A 20,607-nucleotide genomic window follows, 5' to 3' on the forward strand; every position below is an offset into this window, starting at 1 on the left:
GTGATGTTAAGGCCTGATTGTTATCGACGTGACTTGAATAATCCGAAGACCATTTTAGGAACTCAAATAAAATGCCGATGATCTTTTGCTACCGCCTTTCACAATTGGATTTTGTTGTGTAGGCTTATTAAAGGCATTGGACACTATTGGTAATTACTCCAAACACTTGTCAGTCTAACAGCTTACAATTGGTAACGAGCAATAGGGAGCTGTTGATAGTATAAAACATTGTGAGAAAAGGCACCCTCTGAAGTAACGTAGCTTTATAGACAGAGGTAAATTCTTCACCAAAATATCAAAGGACTTTTTAGGCATCTGAAAGCACACAAATTAATGTGTGCAACCATTAAATGGTGTATTTTTCTTTCATTATTCCCTTGTGACTTCGATGACCAGTTGAGCCCAAATTTTTACAGATTTGGTATTTGATGCATTATGTTGATGCAAAAAGTGATCGACAATTACCAGACGTGTCCATTGCCTTTAACCACCTATTATTGGGCAATCGCTCAGACACCTGTACATTTACCACAGATTCCTAAACGCTCTTCATTGTATCATTGTGCACTAACATTTGCATCACTATGGTACAAATCCAATGTTTGTTGCTGTCTATATACCTTCTCAAATGGTGTCACAACTGTGGTTAGCTGAAACCTCATGGCTAATTATTCTCTCCAGAGTGCCTGATCTAAATTACTAAGTCCCACAGTAAGCATTGGTGCTGTTACAATCCGGTAGGATTTGCGAGAGCACGAGGAACATTTCACTGAGGTTGTTTTGGCTCACAGAAAGGCCAGTGGTATTACACCTTGCTGTTTTGATGCTTTGATCTTCCTAAGCTTTAAAGTCCAGCCTCACAGCATATTTTGATTGAACAGTCATACTCCTGAAGGTTTTCAGTGCCATATCTTACATTAAAGGTAGTATGCATGTTTTTTATAATGATAAAACAAAATATACAAATTAATAAAAGTGAAAGCTTGCTTGCTATAATTTTTAATAATTTGTTAGTGAGTGATGTTTGAAGCTTTGCATGGTGTAAATGATCAGAACAACTTATAAGAAATAATAAACTAACGGGTACAATCATGTAATAATTCTCTTTTGCGGGAGTGCCGGCTCTGAAAAGAGCCGGGTTGTTCTCGACAATTCGAATAGTACCCCTGTTCGTCTTCAGGAGAAAAGACATAAAGTCTACTATTATTTCTAGTTTGTTCTTGATTTTATAGTATATATGAACTATGTATTGCTTTGAAATGTAATTCTGCAAATAATTTAATATGGTGTGTGGGTGTCCAACGTCACGGTTCCTAATTTCACTTTAACAAATCTAAATAGGCCAAGCATATGTTATTACAGGAACATAGAAAACAAATCGTTGAGTTTTAATTTTCATTTACAGCAGGGAGCAAGTTTGGGTGGCGACCATTTATCAACCACTAATCAATGTTCCGTGGTTACCTATGCATTGAATACATCCTGGGTACCAGGAAAAATCAACCAATGGTCGACTATAGTCGACTATAATGCCTCACTCGAACTTGCTCATGGCTGTTTTGTGTGTTAAAGCATGGTTAAAGTCACTGGACACATTTGGTAATTGTCAAAGACCAGTATTCTCACTTGATGTATCCCAACATATGCATAAAATAACAAACCTGTGTAAATTTTGGCTCAATTGGTCATCGAAATTGCAAGGGGAAAATGAAAGAAGAACATTACCTTGTGTGCTTTCATATGCATAGTGAAAGGCTTCTGCTGAAGTCGCTTATATAATCTGAGTGAAGAAATTTCTTCTTTCTCAAACCTGTTCTTACTTCTGAGGGAGGCGTTTCTCACAAAATGTCTTCTATTATATCAACAGCTCTCCATTGCTGGTAAAGCACTACATTGCCTAAAGCACTACATTGCCTTTAACCAAATATCCATTGATACCCCTACATACTCAACGACAATGACAAAGCATGAAAACAATTGAGAATTGAATTGTACAGTAGGTCTGTAAAGAATATATAAAACATAATAATTTCCGTGATTCTGCACTGTCCAATATTGTGGGTATTCTTTTTTCTGATCGATGGGGTTTCCAGTCATACTGGTGTGTCTGTAGATTGAGTGAATAATATTTGGACGGATATTGCCTCGGGATATGTTTCGTAAATCAGTGCGAATTCAATTTAGTTTTGATTATATTATTATATTGTGAGAGAAAAAAATGAAAATCAATTGAAGGAAGGGGGAAAGGTGTCAGAAAATTTATCAAGGTATAGATTCATGAGAGTCATGGCATATTTCTGTAACGCTACGGAGGGCATGGGAGAGATTGTGGTATGAGGGTCTCTTATAAAAGACAAGTAACACATAATAATAACAAAAATACTACTAGTAAAACTAATAATTTGTTATTGTATTGTATTGAATTTCTTTTTTTTATAAATTAAAAAAGCGGAACAAAACCCATACCCTTATAAAATTTATAATACAACAAAGAAGGAGATGTCAGCAAGAACAATAATAAAATAATGTTTAGGCTTCCTTTAAGTTAAAAGCAGAAAATATATACTTCACAACACAATTCATAATATGGTTTTATCCTTTGAGTTCATAAGGAAAACAAACTGTCCTTCCCCGATAAGATACTAAAATTTATGTAACTTTGACCATTGGCATCATACAATTTTTTTCCGAAAACATTAAACATTAACAAAGACTATAAAGCGCCGTATGCATAAGCCTCTTAGCGCATAAAAGAGAACGACAATATTATATAATGAGTGAAAGATACATTTACAAATAAGAAGCTTACAAATAAGCAGTTTCAAAGTAATGGTATACCTTTTCTTTTTACAGAAATAATAATTAACCTCGTGATTTAAATTCGCCTTTTTTGTCGTCCATATTCTGCAAATACACGCAATAAATGAGTAGTTTTGAATCACAAAAACAAATAAGAACATTACTTCCATGTACTTAAAAAGCATAAAAGTAACCAGTATTACCAGTATTTCTTAAAGGTTGCCTTGGGTCGGGCGAGTTGGTCTATAAGAAGTGTTGGAAACCTTGTGTTGTAAAATGCACATGGTTGTAAAGTAGAAAATAACGATCCAGACAAGCTTTTACTCCACAAAATGGCGTGTCGTGTTAGTTCACAACGAAAAAGGAAAATTGTGCATTTCGAGGCATTTTTGTGTGGATCATTATTTTCTACTTTTAAAACATCTTTGCAACCATGCATTTTATAACAAACGCTTTTCAAACGCTTTTCATAGACCAATACTCACCTGATCCACGGCAACGTATCCCTTTATGGTATACCAAGTGTAATAAACGTGTTAAAAGCGCAATGTATTAAAAACATTATAAGATTACAACGTCAAACTCCGTAATGAAATTACATTCAAAGAAAAATAGTGCTAAATAATATTACCAGAAACGAATCAGAGACAACAAGGCGTCAAAAACCATAATTGTCAAGTGACGTGATCTCATTACGTTTATGAAAATATTCTCCGTAAGACGATCAGGGCCCAATTTCAAAGTGCTGATTAGGCAGACAATTTTGCTAAACATTTTGTTGCTTAGCAGAAATGAGCAGAATACCAGCCACAAATTGCACGTGTAACATGGTAATTTGGCTGGTAACCTTGCTCTGGTAATCATATTTATGGGTGATAGCTTATTTTTGTGCTAAGCAGCTCTGTTTACATAAAAACCACCACTACTAAAAAAGAGATATGCACATGGTGCTACCTCTTTGAATGATTCCCGAAGGTTCTCTCCATAGCTCCGGACTCTTTATGATTTCAGCGTGATGATAGCGAGTATTATTATTTTAACATTCGGCTGTTCTTTCTTCTCTGCTATGTCTTGGCTCCCTGCAGAAAACTGATATAAATAGACATTCGTATGTATTTTTGATTGCCTTTGGCAATCAGAGTTATAGCGTTACACATTGTTGAAATCATTCAACGAAGAGCCTTCATGTGTATGTGGCAATCAAAGTTATAGCGTTACACATTGTTGAAATCATTCAACGAAGAGCCTTCATGTGTATGTGGGGAGAGCCTTAGGCCACATCAAGATAAATTATTGAATGAAAACACATGAACAAGAAGTGGTTAAAGTAGTGGATAGAATTGTTATGAAGACATCCAGCGTGACAAGTTATGTATTGTTTGAAAACCGTCATTTTTAATATTCAATCAATCAACTCAAGTTAAAAGTGGTGAAGAAAACATTACGGAATATGACCTTGACTTTTTAGAAAAATATGTAGATGTACATTATAAAATAATTCATGAGTACTGTAGTATGAGTGTTTGATTGTAATTCAACAAATTCGGGGGAAAAAAATCATTTGCATTTCTTTTGTACGAATTGAACTATTATGAAGTAAGGCACTTAGCACGAACGTTCAGCGAAGGGATTTATACTGTTCAGTTAAAAACTCAAGTCAAACTCTGTTCAGGGTTAGATACGTCAAAATGGGTTGTTTTGTTCGACGTGACAGCTAATTTGATTATAATCACTTTAATGTACTTTTTGTTCTGACCCCACGGAGTAATCCTGAGGGAATGTGATTTAAGACGTACTCGCGATTTCAAACATTGTTAACATTATTATGCATTGATCGAACTGTTTACTTCCTCACCTGTAGGCCAAGGGTATATCAAGATAAACATTTTATATAACACCCAAGCAGATCCTTGCCATTTGATTGGAGGATTGTCCGTCACGTGATAGCAAATAAAAGTACCATTGCACGCTGAGTCACTCGCCGTGCTTTTTCGTTCCATCCGAAAAGTACCATTGCACGCTGGCACGCTGCCAGCGTGCAATGGTACTTTTCGGATGGAACGAAAAAGCTGAGTAAAAACATCACTGCGTGCGCGTGTCTTTGGTAACGCAGCAGGTGTTACTGCAAGAAGGCATAGTAAAATTACTAGCATTCGGCTTCTACAGTTGAAATTGTTTGTTTTGAAAGTTGTTTCTTTCAATCAAAATGACAAAGTTCTACTTGGATGTTCAACTCGGCTCCGCCTTGTTGAATAGAACATTCCATCTTTCAACTCATGAACATATTCGCACCATTGCACTCATAAACATTCATTATGTGTATACCATCTTTCAACTCATGAACATATTCGCACCATTGCACTCATAAACATTCATTATGTGTATACTATTCCATGCATAAGGGCAGGTATTTAAATCTATTTGTATTACGAAATCTATGTTGACTTTACCCTTGTTACACCGGTGCTTCTTAAGACAAATTTGTTTTTATAGTTTGGACTTGGGACACCTTTGGTGATTGTCAAACACCCGTCTTCTCACTTGGTGTTGGTCCCAACAAATGCGTAAAATAACAAACCTGTAAAATATTGGACTCAACTGCTCATCGAAGTTGTAACAGAATGCTGAAGAAATAACAAAATGTGGCACAAACTTGTGTGCTTTTAGATGCATAATAAGGCTTCAGGCCTGAAGTATTCCAACCTCCTTCTCAAAAACTATGTTTCTTCAGAGTGAGCCATTTCTCACAATGTTTTATACTATCAATGGCTCTCCATTGCTAGTTACCAACTGAGCTTTTATGCTAACAATAATTTTGAGTAATTGCCATAGTGTCCGGTGCGCTAACCATAACAATTAACTTATATTAAAGTTAACCTTGTCTATCAATTGGTCAGCAATCACAGTATTCTAGTGTTTTTTGTTTGTTTTTACTTATTTGGGTTTGGGAAATTTGTGTTCACTCTTTATGGCGCTCGGGTTGTCGTAGTGGTTTATTTCCTATTGTATTGTTATCTCTCTCAATCTACACGACCCCGGTTCGAATTCCAATGAGGTACTACGTGGATTTGGTTTTCAGTTCCTACCTGACGGCGCGGGTTTTCCCTTGAGCATTTCTCACTATGGAATGTTACAACATCATCTAAAACTGACACTTCCTTCCTTGGTTTTCATTCCATTTGGGTGCCATGGCTAGTAGTATACGGACCTTAAGTAATACTGTTCTTTGGAATAATTATAAACTGACAATAAAGCAACATTGGTCAACACACTCCTATGGGTTAGTCTCTCTTGGGTTTGTAACGTAAATCAATTAAGCTGCCGAGGTATCACCACAGGGGACTTAGTGGCGTGATTGTATGCTCCTACAGTGCCTTTATTCTAACTCACAGTCAAAGCTGGACCCATGGCAAACCTTTATATGGGCATATGTATGAAAATACTGTTTGGTCTAATCATAAGGAAAGAACTTTTCTCTATGGTCTTTTTTTTTTTTTTGGGGGGGGGGTCTATCTTTGTGCATTGTATATTATTGTGCTGTTTTGTTGTTTTTTATATTTGTGGTGCTTTTTATAGAACTTGTGCGTGCAACGCAATTTATTCTTTTTTGGAGATCATTGAAGTCGTATTATGTCTTATGTCTTATGTCTTACTTTTATAGATGCATGTACTAAGGTTTGTTTAAGTCTGCAAAATCCGTTCTTGCACTCTGTAGATAAGCACAAAATGTGACCTCGTCTGTATGTCACGATTAATGGGGCTAAGAAGATAAGGTTATTTCTGCAAGAGTAAGATTATGTGTCACTCGTGTTATGTGTTTTGTCTATGTGGGAAACATTAGAACTTTGGGGTGGGGATTATTAGGATAAATCTGTAAAACATGTTACAGTAGCGTGTAGGTAGCATACAAAAGATGTGGTTCCAAACCTTTGCGTTCAAAACGTGTGCAGTTATTTTGAAACTGTGTTCTTTATGTGTAGCCATTAATCGGTCAAAAAAATGTACGTAGCTGATAAACTGCAAACTCGGCTAAGTTACGATTTTCACATTTCACCCTTTTTTGTGGTAATATAACAACTTTTCTTGAAGCTGTTCTCAACAAATAAAAATTGTACACCCAGTCGAAAATGAAGGGTTTAAATAGCATTCCCCTCATAAAAGAATGGGCAACCAATATTGGAGCACGAGGATGAGCATTTGACCTTGGACATTATTAAGGTTTTTGAAGTCAACAAAACTAGCGGGACAAAAACAAAACAAAACAGTCTTCTCCTTTTGGAATTTCGAATGATGTCAATATGTTTCCTTAGACTTATTTGTAAAGACGAGTCGATTTTATCTTTATAGTTGGCCCTTTTTTTCTTTTTCTTAAAGGCAGAAGACACTATTGGTAATTACTCAGAATAATTATTATCATAAAATCTTACTTGGTGACGAGTAATGGGGACAGGTTGATTATAAAACATTGTGAGAAACGGCTCCCTCTTAAGTAATAGTGATAGAAGTATTTTTTCCGCGAATTTGATTTCGAGACCTCAGATTTTGAATTTGAGGTCTCGAAATCAAGCATATGAAAGCACACAAATTCGTGTGACAAGGGTGTTTTTTTTTTCTTTAATTATTATCTCGCAACTTCGACGACCGATTGAGCTCAAATTTTCACAGCTTTGTTATTTTATGCATCATATGCATGTTGAGATACACCACAATTACCAATAGTGTCCACTGTCTTTATTTTTCAATTTTTATTTTAACCCTAAACAACCTCACTTCAAAAAAAAAATGTATGCATCAAAATAAAACATTCTACCATTCGTTCCTTTCCGTCGTAAATTATTCTCTTGTCCTCTTTTTCGTACACACAAAACTGATTTTTTTTTTCAGGCAGTTTCGCTCGATATAAATCACAACCAATGGTCAGGTGACAAATTATCAGCCTGTTAATGAGATTGATAAATTACACGTGAACTTTGACCAAATTAGATACAGAAGCGAGAAGCATTTAGGCGCCGTTGTATCGCAATCTAAATAAACTTTCCTTCGAAAATGACATCGTTGGGTGATACACTGCTCTCTGACGATTTACTACTCTAGCCAGTCAGCTTTGTAATCTCCAGCAATAACTAGAAAATTCTTTATAGACATTTTCCATTTAAGTCAGACTCCTGGAAATTATGCGTCTGTTGAAAAAGAAAATAACCAGTCCGTCGGTTCTTATCGATTATTGTCTGTCCTGGTGTTTAATTCCACCACCTACAAGATTTATGTCCAACTATTTCATAATAATTATGTATAATAATTTATGTTGTACTCTGGCTGTATACTCGAGCTGATAAAGTGTGTGCACGGCGCTACTATACAATCTTTATATCAAAATAATTCTGACTAATTTAGAGCATTTGTATTTTTTATTTAAAACCACCTCATGGGGCTTTTTTAACTGTAGCAATTCAACAATTATCGTATGATTATTTAAAACGTTTGCCTTACGTATGTAAACAATCAATATCTATTTTTTTGTTTTTACCCGTACACCAAATGTGCAAGGCTAGCCATGTATACTTTCCCGGGTTCCTTGAAAAAATCACATGCATATTACTCGAGTGAGATTCGAACCCACGACCTTTGCCAATCTAGAGAAGATGTCTTACCAACTACACCTCTGCAAATTTCACATCTATTTTAATACATCAATATATAAATTTAACGTGATCAAACGGATGACGTGATCAACATATGTTCGTAAAATGCAGTTGCTTTGAGTACTATAAAAAATATATCCGCATACTATTTTGCTACTTGGGTGGCAATATTAAACCAATACGTTTCCAAGAACTAGTATTCCCTATTCCTTTAAAAACGGTATCACATATGTTTTGACATGGTATCATTTACTATCCAGCTGCTCAAAATACCAAATGGTTTGATACTATTACATTGATTTCCATTTCAATGACTTCAATATCCCCCATCGACACTAGACATGAATAACAATACGTCTTGGGATCAACACTTTGCTAGCCCTTATTGAAGTCCTAAGGCTTTGGCTTAAAAATCTTGGCTATCCAAGCCACTTTCAGAGAAAACAAATTTGTTGGCAAACCCCAAGCACTGCTGACGTCTTGTGGCTATAGTTTAGCCTCGGAACAAGATCAGCTGCAAAGACTGTCTTCAGAACATTATGGTGTTTTGATAGAATAGCAACCCAGCAGAGGTCGAGAACTTTCACTGATTATGTTGTATCATGCTCCATTGCATTTTTTTATTACCCACAAGATTCGAGCAATTAATTTATGCGTAAACCGGCAAGTTACTCTTATCAGACGCTAGTCGAAGTTGATTCTTTCCCCCTCTCTTCATCTATCTCTCCCGCTCTCTCGTGGTAACCTAAGGAGCCAAGCTATACCACGCAACAAATACACTCCCCCGATACCCATAGCTCAGTCCCGAAATATAACAAATTGCTTCTGTTTTCGGCCGAGCGGAGATTTTAGCCGGTGTGCGCAAGATATCACTAACAGAGTTTGCCAAGAATTAGGGTCAATTCTGTTGGCCTAACTTGAGTGACTAACCGAGTAGAAATGAACGTCTTGGGAGTAGGGGATAGAGGCGCGGTGCTTCAACCATGGTGTCCAACTTGTCTTCTTATCAAAATGAAAAGAAGTGCCCTTGGACAAACAAATCACTCCCGCGATAGCAAAGACGACCAATCAACAGCTTAAGATGAATAGCAAATAGCTCTCTGTTACTCGCTGTCTAGTTTATACCGAGGTCGGAATACAGGAAAAGCTATAGCTGAATATAGGAAAACATATAGCTGGGGGAAAAAATATATAAAACGGGAAAAGATATGGCTGAATATACAAAAGGCTGTAGGCCTGTATAGCTGAATACAGGAAATGCCGTAGCTAAGAACAGGACAAGCTGTAGCTGAAGGGAGCTATAGCTGAATACAGGAAAAGTTATTGCTGAATACAGGAAAAGATTAGGAACACATTTAGAAAGGGAAATTAATTTCTAAACACAACTATGAACACTTAACCTGTAAAAAAAGTGGTTGATCAATCATTTAGGACTTACTTGTCAAATTATATGAACACCTAACATCATTTGTATGTGTGTATGCTTAGAGGAAATCAGTATAGGGGCCTACATATAATTAGTATCAATTTGTGCATTGAGCAAAGCCATGGACTAGCTTAGAGAAAAAAACACTGGTCAAAATTGACCCATAGCCTCCGGCATGGTCTTAAACACTAGATTAATGTCCAGTTCATATGGTTCAGAGTTGTTTAATACATGATACCCCTTTGCGTTATGTTTGTGTATCAAACCAGGTTAAGGATCAAACCCAAACAATTCGAACATTTTTGTTTTTAAATAGGTTTTCAGTGTAATTCGATTCATTAATGTTTTCCCATCCAAGTGTGTTATTAAGCAAGGGCCAATTCCATTAAGCTGTTAAGCAGAAAATACTGCTCAGCAATTTTCTCTGCTAAGCAAAACAGATGAGTGGGGCACCAGTCGCAAAACTGTTAACCCAATGAAATGTTGGCTGGTAACCAATTTATGTTAAGCAAAACTTTTCTGTGCTAAGCAAGTTGATAAGGTTACATTCTTTGTAAAATTTAGCAATTTCCATTTTGTAGAAATGAAGCTGAATTAATTGATATCTCTCGTACTTTGTCCGAAGAAAGTTCGAGGAAACTTTTCTTCTTATGACATCTCCCTTCATGTTAAATTACCGTTGAAATACATTCGGGTCTTCTTTCAGTAGTTATTTCTCTCCTGACACCCATAAATCACGAAAAGATGAAAAGTATATGAGTTCATCCATCGTGTCACTGCGATAAAATGGCACGCGCTTGTCGCAATTAGAGAAAACAATACCATGCTTGCAGATACGACACGTGTGTAATCTCCGTGTGTGTGTTTGCTCTTTATGGCTGACAAGGATCCGAAAAGCTACCATAAAGATCATAACCACGGTCGTAAACCTTACCCTCACCCTCGACTTAATTCATTTTATGATACAAAAGCTAACGAGATTTCTTTGTGATTTGGCGGTTTGATCTGCCCGCGGCTATATCAACTTAGAAGTAGGTCAGGTGATTATTACGGGAAACAGACTCATGTTTTTTTTCTGATATCCAAACACGAAAAACAAAATCTTCATTTTTGTTGTTGGTGCAAACAGAGAGGAAAAATGAGCCGCCGAATATCAGTGATATAATCAAGGGGGTATATTAAGATGTTATGCAGTGTATCATATTTTATGGTTTTGTGTAATGGGGCCAACAGTGTCGATTGAAACTCTCCATAACTTTAAATGCAAATATTTTTTTTTAAGTATTAATTTCAAATTCTAAGACTGGAGACGAGTGACTATTGGTTTGTTCGAGTTTGTTTAGTGTGTGGACTGGGTTTTTTTTAACTTTTTTTTTCGGGGCCGGGGAGGGGGAGTTGTTAAATATTTTCTTTGATTTCTCATGGTCTTTGTTTTGATTGGTTTGTGTTTAAGAAATGAGGATGTGTTGAGGGTCTTCTTCTCTCATTTATTCCAGTTGTCTAAGTTTGTTTGTAGTTGCATCGTAGGCCTACTGAAGGTAAAAGCTGCAACTTCCATGTGTACCATGGAAACTTCGGTCTTCTATGCGTTAATTCTTCATGCAACAGTTTGTTAGTTTTTATAAAAGCATTTTTAAGGGTACATTTGAAACAGTGATACCAAAAACTTGCTTGCAAAAGGAGGATGTTACATTTTCCCGATAACTACCCTCAGTTTGCTTCGAATTCACCCGGGATTATGATCGAACACTGTGGCAAGATGGGTTAGGCGTTCCTTAGCTTGGCTTTGGGGATCATTTTGGACGAACATCCATTTATTCAATTGTCTGAAAGTGAAATTTAATCGGTTTACGATAATTTGATCTCAATTTTGGAACTTCTATGTTAATTTTGCTATTTTTGGTTTGAAGTAGGAATCAACTGCATGCTCAGAAAATATGAATCTATCGTGATTGGAAAAAAAATGGTATTAGAATGTATGGAGTGTTGGGGCATATAGGCTTAAGTTTGGTTATATTCAAAACAAATATTAACTTTAAAACTGACTTGGTAACGAGATTTAGAGAGCCGTTGATAGTGTAAAACATTGTGAAAAACAGCTCCCTCTGAGGTAGCATAGATTTTGAGAAAAGGGTAATTTCTCACTAAAGTAATAAAAGACTTCTAGCCAGAAGTATTTTATTCCTACCTGAAAGCACACAAATTCGTCCAACAAGGTTTTTTTTCTCTCATCATTTTCTCGCAACTTCCATGACCAATTTAGCTCAAATTTTTACAGGCTTGTTATTTTATGCTTATGTTGGGATACACCAAGTGGGAAGACTGGTCTTTCACAATTACCAAACGTGTACCTTCCCTTTAAACAATAACTCTGGAAATGTGTTAAGATTAGAGGTACACTCTTATAACCTTATTGTTGACAATATAGCTAGCGTGTTTACATTGTTTTTGAGTCATTTCCGACTTTTCAAAACCTGTAAAAATAAATCCCTCTGATTTCTCGACAAAAAAAAACTGTTTAGCCTCAGACCTCCAGCCTAGGCGAAATTGCGGGAAATCCCATGGTGAATCAAAGCTGCCAATCCCTTAGCACCTAGAGGCATTGACCGTCTGTTATTCTTACTGACTCGGTGGACTTTACTGGGAAATCAAGGGGAGCCCGTACTTGTGTTTTATACTGTGAAGGTGGAGCAATCAGGCACTGTGTGCTCAAAGCTATGAGACTGCTATCTAATCAAATTGTTTTCAAGTGTGACTGCAAGCAAATGATGAAGATATATATCGGTGCTTTAAGGTGGTTTATCAAACGTCATTCCACTTCAGTTGGTATGCAGGCCTGGTTTTCTGTTCCTTCTTTGAGTTTTTGTTTTTCTTGTTTTATTTTAATTATTTTTTTCATATGTGATTTAAAGGTAAAGAGATTAGACACAGCAAAAGATAAACGTTTGTCTCTGCATGCATCATGGGTCTCAAATGCCGAAAGACTTTCTAGGCACCAGCAAGCACACCAATTTGTGCTACAAGTGTGTTTGTTTCTTTAAACAGCTACCTGAGCGGAATGTTTTCAACAGAAATGGTATTTTTACTTGTTTATAATGCACCTGTCACCATTTTAATGTGATTTTGATATGTGTACACTTCTGAACTTTTCGTAATTATCGATTAAAAAATCAGGCCCCTACTTAAAGGTTTTTTGAAAAACTAAAAACACTTCTGCCGTTGAGAGCGGGCGTCTAAGGACAATGTCGCTGACGTCATTTGTGGGAGTTTGCTTTGTTATACATCCACGCTGCAACAAAGCGGCTTTATCTACTTATGACGTTTTGAGAGTGATTACGTAACGGGACTTTTCGCAAATCTCGCAGAAAAGCTCTGGATAAGGGCATACAAAATGATTGTTTTTGTACACAATTGAAACCTATTTATAATCATTTGACTGATTTCCTTATTCATCGAAAATCTCGAAAACTACGTGACTTCAGAGGGAGCCGTTTTTCACAATGTTTTATACTATCAACAGCTCCCCATTACTCGTTACCAAGTTAGGTTTTATGCTAATTATTATTTTGAGTAATTAACACGTACACCGTTAACGTTCAATAAAAACAAGTCTTTGTGATCCAATGTCATGTTGTTTGTCTGGATGTCTATTAAGAATTTATTAACTTTTTAAGAACTGGTACAGTTTCTTAAATGAAATGCTCTGGTGACATTTCCATTTCGGGCAATACATCACTACATTAATAAATCACAACAGCTTTATAGCTACCTCAAACACGGCGCCAGTATTCATTTCATACAGAATCAATTGTGGTTTAAAACTAAAATTTAAAACAACATTATTCTGAAGCGCACGTTAATAACGTCAACACGTCCCAAGGAAAGCCACCTAATACCGTAAACCAGTCTACGTTTCCCAACCATTTCATGCAACGAGACACGAGCTGAGCATCTGTAGTCGACCCGAGTGACTTAAACACAATCTTTTTAAGAAGCCGAGTGTTTTTATTGGGTCGCGGCCTATTATCGTCATTGTGTTAAGACATCAGTGTATTAAAGGCACTGGACACCTTCTGGTAATTATTGTCAACGGCCAGTGTTCTCATTTGCTGTATCCCAATATTAAACTCGATAGTAATTTAGTTTTTTCAAATCCATTAGGGATGTTATTTAGTGTTTGCTCTCTCAACCAATGTATGTATATGTTTTCTTTACCGTTCTTATTTTCTGTACTTTGCATTTAAACTATGAAATAAATAAATGAAATAAAATGAAATGAACAACATTTTGCATGAAATGACAAATCTATGAAAATTTTGACTCAATTGGTCATCGAAGATGCAAGAGAATAATTAAAGAAAAACTCCCTTATTGCACGGATTTGTGTGCTCTCAGATGCCTAATAAAAGACTTCAGATGTGACGTCTTTTAATATTTAAGTCAGAAATTATCTCTTTCTCAAAAATAGGGAGCCGTGTTCTCAAAACATGTTGTACCATCAACAGCTCTCCATTGCTTGTTACCAAGTAAGTTTTTACGCTAACAATCATTTTGAGCAATTATAAATGGTGTCCTGCAATGCCTTTAAGGGAACAGTTCAAAATCAATGCAGATGAAACATCTGACAAGGAGACCAGAAGCTGTTCCTTTTGTGTTGAAACAAAAATGGTAGTCTTTATAAGGGTGAACGAAGCCGCATCATACTGATATAGAATTTCGCTCAATCGTGATCTACCTTGTCGAAGACAGGTAAGGGGTACAACGCCAATACGTGTCAAAACACGCAAGTAATAAGCGCAGCGTTTTGGATTTCGCAGACTCGCTTCCTTTGCCTTCAGCAGCTCTCAACTCAAACTACTTATTGCAAAACTATAAAACAAAATAAAATTCTCAACACAATTTGGCAGGACCGGACTCTGCCAAAACGTTCCGGTTATTATTCACGACTGATCAAGTGTTCTTAAAGAAAGTATTAAGGTATACTAAGATTGCAAATGCAATCTGGCATGCATTCAAATTAAAGGGAGCAACTGTTCAAGAATAATGTATTGTTGTTTTGTTTGCTTTATGTGTGGATTGTCTACCCCATTGAAACCGAGGATTTTGCCAAGTAGTTTGATAGGCCGAGGTCGAACAAATAAGAACAAAGGGAAGTCAGCGATGGATGAGGTTGACAAACAATTAGATTTTATTAAAGAGGATCTCCTAGGTCAAAATAGGTTATGTTATTCAATTATTTTAAAATAAATGAGGCCTCAATAAAGTGTGGGAAATTACAGGTGATCTGTAACCCTCACGTTAAGATCGGTAAAAGTAAATTGTATTTCTTTATATTCGTTCAGAGCAAAATAGGAAACACACAAGAGCATCATTCAAACGTATGCATTCAATTGTTTCTTTGTTATGTGTGTTTTTTGATATGAATTGTCTGCTATGAATATAGCAGGCAAATCATGCATCAAAAAGCACATACAAAAGAGACAAATTTGAATGCAAACGTTTGAATGATGTTTTCTATAAAATAAAATAAAAAGGGCGGGGGGGGATGTTATGAAAATCAATGGTCTTGCTGTTGGCTTGCTCGAAATGGACCTATAATTTGCGACCAGATTACTACAAATTAACTTTTTAATTTGACCAGTGAGTAGGAAACGGTTTAAATTGAATAAAAAGCCTTTCGGCTGATGTTAATGCCGATGCAGCTCACCATTCAATTGGTACAATTTCTACACATATAATAATAATAATAATAATAATAATAATAATAAAACAGTATTTGTATAGCGCAATATGAATTGGCATTCCTCAAAACGCTTAAAAGCAAAATGAAAAGCATTACAAGAAAACGAAACTTATAGGCCTAAATTCCCCAATTAAATCCCAAAACAAATAATTATAAAATTAGGCCAGACCAGCTGTTACCTACACGTATATTAAATGAAACCATTAAAAATACTACAAACAACTAAAGGATCTGAAAAATTACTCTTTACACTAAAAAGTTAAAATTACATACCTACATATAAATGCTGAAAAACACAGAAACTATACACAGTCAGTGTAATTACAGACAAAAAGATGGGTCTTTAGCAAAGTTTTAAAAACATCTAACGACTTAGCAGATGAACTGATCAACTCAATTCTCATTTTGTCTTTATCTTCTTGTCAGATGGGTAACGTGCAAGCTGTGACTTCAAGATCCAAAAACCATTCAGCAACGTCTTCAATCAAAAAATCTTCAATGTGGGAAATAGAGATGTATTCTGTTCGAAATCGAGATGAGCCAAGTTTCTTTGAAGTGTGTGCCAGCGTTTGCTAAACATTTACCTTGGTGCGTTCAAACAAAGACATTATCAGTCCGTCATCTCCTTCGTCTGAACAACCAATGAAGGGAGCTTATTCCCACTCCTAAAAACCATGGCAACAATTCCAGCCTATGACCACTTAGTTACTGACTCGGTTATGGCGGGATATTCATTGAACGATACAGCCTCTACTGTGATGGTTCCGACTGGATTACCGTCAACGCTAGAGGGCGCACCCAACGCAACGACGTCCGTCACTTATTTTAGTGATGGGGAGAATAGATTGTCATTCTATGGGGTAAGAATATCAGACTTATTCTATATTGCTTAAAGGCAGTGGACACTATTGGTAATTGTCAAAGACTAGTATTCATAGACGGTGTATCTCAACATACGCATAAAATAACAAATCTGCGAAAGTTTGAGCTCAATTGGTCGTCGAAGTTGCGAGATAATAATGACAGAAAAAACACCCTTGTCACACGAAGTTGTGTGCTTTTAGATGGTTGATTTCGAGACCTCAAACTCTAAATCTGAGGTCTCGAAACCAAATTCGTGGAAAATTACTTCTCTCTCGAAAACTATGTCACTTCAGAGGTAGCCGTTTCTCACAATGTTTTATACCATCAGTCTGTCCCCATTACTCGTCAACAAGAAAGGTGTTGTGCTAATAATTATTTTGAGTAATTACCAATAGTGTCCACTGCCTTTAAGTTATAAAAACGGAGCGCAAAATTCTTCATGTTGTAACTAAAGGGTTTTGTAGCACAAAACACAATGGCCACAAATTAACATTAAACTTACATGGTCTGAAGATAATGGTTTCTTAAAATATTACTTGCTGAGGCGATGTAGTTGATGACAGGAAAGCACGTACCAAAGATACGAACTTGAATGCAAACGTTTGAAAGATATTTGGTTATTGATGAAAAAGATTTATCTTGCTGATGGCTTGTTCGAAATTTTATGATATTTGCGATCAAGCGAATTCGAATGATCTTATTCGAGCAGTGAATGCCAAACGGTCTAACTTGAATTACACCTTTGTTTGTTAAATGCCCGATGCAACCAAAATTTCGTAATAAAAAGTACTGGACACTTTTGGTAACCGTCAAATACCAGTGCTTTCAGAGGTCAATAAAAGGCTTCAGTCCTAAAAACTTCTAATATTAAAAATAAATTTTGTGTGGGAAATTACTTTGTTTTCAAAAAAAAAAATACGTTGCTTCAGAGGGATCCGTTTCTCACAATGTTTCATACTTTCAATAGCTCCCCATGGCTAGTTACCAAATAAGCTTTCATGCTAACCATTATTTTTAGTACCTACCTTTAGTAACCTTGGCAATAATTATTACATACTTAACCTAATTGCAGGGGTTCCAGCTGATTGTGCTCTGGGTTCTATTCGGGCTTACTGTGATTGGTAACTCCACTGTACTCCTTGCCGTCTACGTCATCAGACACAAGAAGTCTAGACTCAACTTTTTCGTCGCCCATCTTGCCGCATCAGGTAAATAAAGCCCGCGATTCATACTTCCTGCAAATGCGGATGCGATACTAATGTTGACGTCACAAACTCGCAAGGAATAGTTCACGTCAGTTGACAAAGTGCTCGACTCCTGCGAAACATTCGCGGCCAAAATGGCCCTGTGACGTCAAAACTAGCTTTGCAATCGCAGGTCTGGAACGAACGGGCCAAGACAAACCACGCCATCGTTCTGATATCAAGTAATATAGAAAGAACTTGAATTTAAATTTATTTTGAAACGTCTGATTTATGTGTTCATCAACAAAGCTTTTTGTTTTGCATTTTTTATTCCGAATGTGAATGTTTGCATCATGATATTTGTATTATGCAAATAACAATATGCTATATTTGTACTTCTTTAAATTTGTGGGAGAATTGTAATTTCTTGTTGATTAACCATGTATTTTGTTTCATCGTTGTATGATTTTTTGTTCTTGTGTCTTCACCGTATCTAAGACTATGAGGCATTCCCGTAGGGTTCTTCTTCAAACTATTTTGAAATGGGTGCTGTATGAGTTTGTAAAAAAAGTATTGAGGTCTTTATTCTGTCTTTTATTCTGATATTAGATCAAAAATCTGCCTTGAAAATTATTGTTTTAACAGGTGCAGCTGTATGTTTTCGTCAAAAAAGATTTTCATTCTGCATTTTGTTGGTCCTAGTGTGCATGCTATTCATTGTGACACTGTAATAATGCTATTTATGCTGCTGTTTTAAACCATAATGTATTTAAATTGCATTGTTATGTGTCATCGCTCCTTATAACTACTAATATACTTAAAGACACTGGACACTATGGGTAATTGTCAAAGACCAGTCTTCTCTATTGGTGTATCTAAACATATATGCACAAAAATAACAAACCTGTGAAAATTTGAGCTCAATTGGTCGTCGAAGTTGCGAGATAACAGTGAAAGAAAAAAACACCCTTGTCACACGAAGTTGTGCACTTTCAGATAGTTGATTTCGAGACCTCAAATTCTAAATCTGTGGTCTCGATATCAAATCCGTGGAAAATTACTTCTTTCTCTAAAACTACGTCACTTCAGAGGGAGTTGTTTCTCACAATGTGTTATACCATCAATATCTCCCCATTACTCGTTACCAAGTAAGGTTTTGTGCTAATAATTATTTTAAGTAATTATCAATATTGTCCAATGACTTTAATCCACTCTTCTTGTGTTCACATTTTTCTAATTTACCCAGACCTTTTGGTTGGTATCGTCAACAATGGCTATGAAGTGCTATACAGATACTTAGGAGAGTTTTATGGCGGGATGGTCTTCTGTAAAATCATTCGCTTCTCACAGGTTGGTGTATTAATCTCATTATGTTCAAGTTTGAAGTTCGCGTGGCTGCCCCACTAGGTTGACATGTTTTGGGTAATGTCATTTTGATGAGTGTTTTAAAGTATTCAAATAAGGTGTTTCTATTCCAACATTTGAATATTTCTATGAAGTATGATGTGGAACTTTGCAGAGGTTTGCGGATAAACACAAATGTGAATATATTTTTTAGTAGTGTGGTTCTAAAAAGATTAACATCTCAACGTTTCGATCAGTATGCTCTGATTGTCTTCGGGTTCTCTGAGGACAATCAGAGCGTAAAAAAACTTATCGGAAAATTCTTATTTGTATTTTTAGAGAGACCGCAAATGTAGGGATGATTGTTCAGTTGATAGAGCAGGTTAATCCGGAGGTCCTTGGTTCAAATCCCCCTCTAAATCTACCCTAGTCGTTTTGTCCTTGTGCATTATTACTTGATATGTTATATTATTTTAGCACATGTTTAACAGAACACTAAAGGCTTTTGGCCAAACTATGCTCTAATAATTAAGGTTGTGTTTACATGACGATTGAACCTTGAATGGTTCTGCGTTTGTGACCGTGATACTTGATTTATATGTTATCATGAATTGCATTACGACATTATCATCATCATTTGAAGAAACTTAACACCTTTGGTAATTGTCAAAGACCAGTCTTCTCACTAAATGTATCTCAACATATGCCCAAAAGAAAAAACATGTGAAAATTTGATCTCAATTGGTATTCGAACTTGCGAGATAATAGTGGAAGAAAAAACACCCTTGTCACACGAAGTTGTGTGCTTTCAGATGCTTGATTTCAGGACCTCAACATTTAATTCGGAGGTGTCGGAATCAAATCCAAATATTTTTAGTGAAAAAATTAATTTTTTCCGAAAACTACCTTACTTCGGAGGAAGCCGTTTCTCACAATGTTTTATACTTTCAACAAATCCCCATTGCTTGTTACCATGTCAGTTTGTATGCAAATAATTATTTTGAGTGATACCAATAGTGTCCAGTGCCTTTAAGCTGTGTTCATCCAGTGTATAGCTCTCCTCATGCCATTTATTTATATTTATTGCAGTTCTAGTCAATATTGTTCGAGGTAATGCCATGATGTCATCTCTCCACCTTCTTCTCTGTCTACCCATCTTCCCTTTCCCTGTCTTTGGTTGCCAATCCATTGTTCTTGTTGTCCATCTATTGTAATTTGTTTCGGGCAGTGTGTCCAGCCCATCTCCATTAAGCTTGTTTTATTGTCCTGGTGATGTCTCTTACCATTTCTTTCGTATTTCTGTGCATTAAATCATGTCTCTACTGATAGATGTAGCATATATGATAACAAATAGGCCTTTATACAAAAGTTCAACTTCTGTTTTCAATCTTGAGTCCGCAATAAACGTCTCCTTTAATATTTGTCGCTTTATTTCTAGGCATATGTAATAAACGCATCGTCATTTCAACTGGTTGCCCTGAGTCTGGACCGGTTTTTTGCTATTGTATTCCCGATGGATTTTTCTGGAAGTGGTAAGTTTTATCAAAAAAAAGGTGGCTTTGAAATTGTTGTAGTGTTTCAGTCTTCGATTTCACCAAACTCTTC

At 36.2% G+C, this 20,607-nt stretch overlaps 1 protein-coding gene across 3 annotated transcripts in view; it reads left to right on the forward strand.

The window, feature by feature from the left end:
* The window catches only part of LOC117291282 (cardioacceleratory peptide receptor-like), a 45,741-nt gene that overhangs the window by 11,061 nt on the left and 14,073 nt on the right, over window positions 1–20,607 (forward strand). For 2 of the 3 annotated variants that reach the window (XM_033772914.1, XM_033772916.1), the window contains exons 1-5: window positions 696–923; window positions 16,037–16,470; window positions 17,547–17,682; window positions 18,905–19,008; window positions 20,441–20,534. In XM_033772914.1, the coding sequence (XP_033628805.1) occupies window positions 16,285–16,470; window positions 17,547–17,682; window positions 18,905–19,008; window positions 20,441–20,534 (520 nt within the window). In that variant the 5' untranslated portion in view covers window positions 696–923; window positions 16,037–16,284. Of the gene's footprint in view, window positions 1–695; window positions 924–16,036; window positions 16,471–17,546; window positions 17,683–18,904; window positions 19,009–20,440; window positions 20,535–20,607 lie in introns of those variants that run through there. The other variant, XM_033772915.1, reaches the window with a different exon arrangement.

This window comes from Asterias rubens, chromosome 6 (genome assembly GCF_902459465.1).
Source record: "Asterias rubens chromosome 6, eAstRub1.3, whole genome shotgun sequence".
In the NCBI taxonomy this organism is placed as follows: domain Eukaryota; kingdom Metazoa; phylum Echinodermata; class Asteroidea; order Forcipulatida; family Asteriidae; genus Asterias; species Asterias rubens.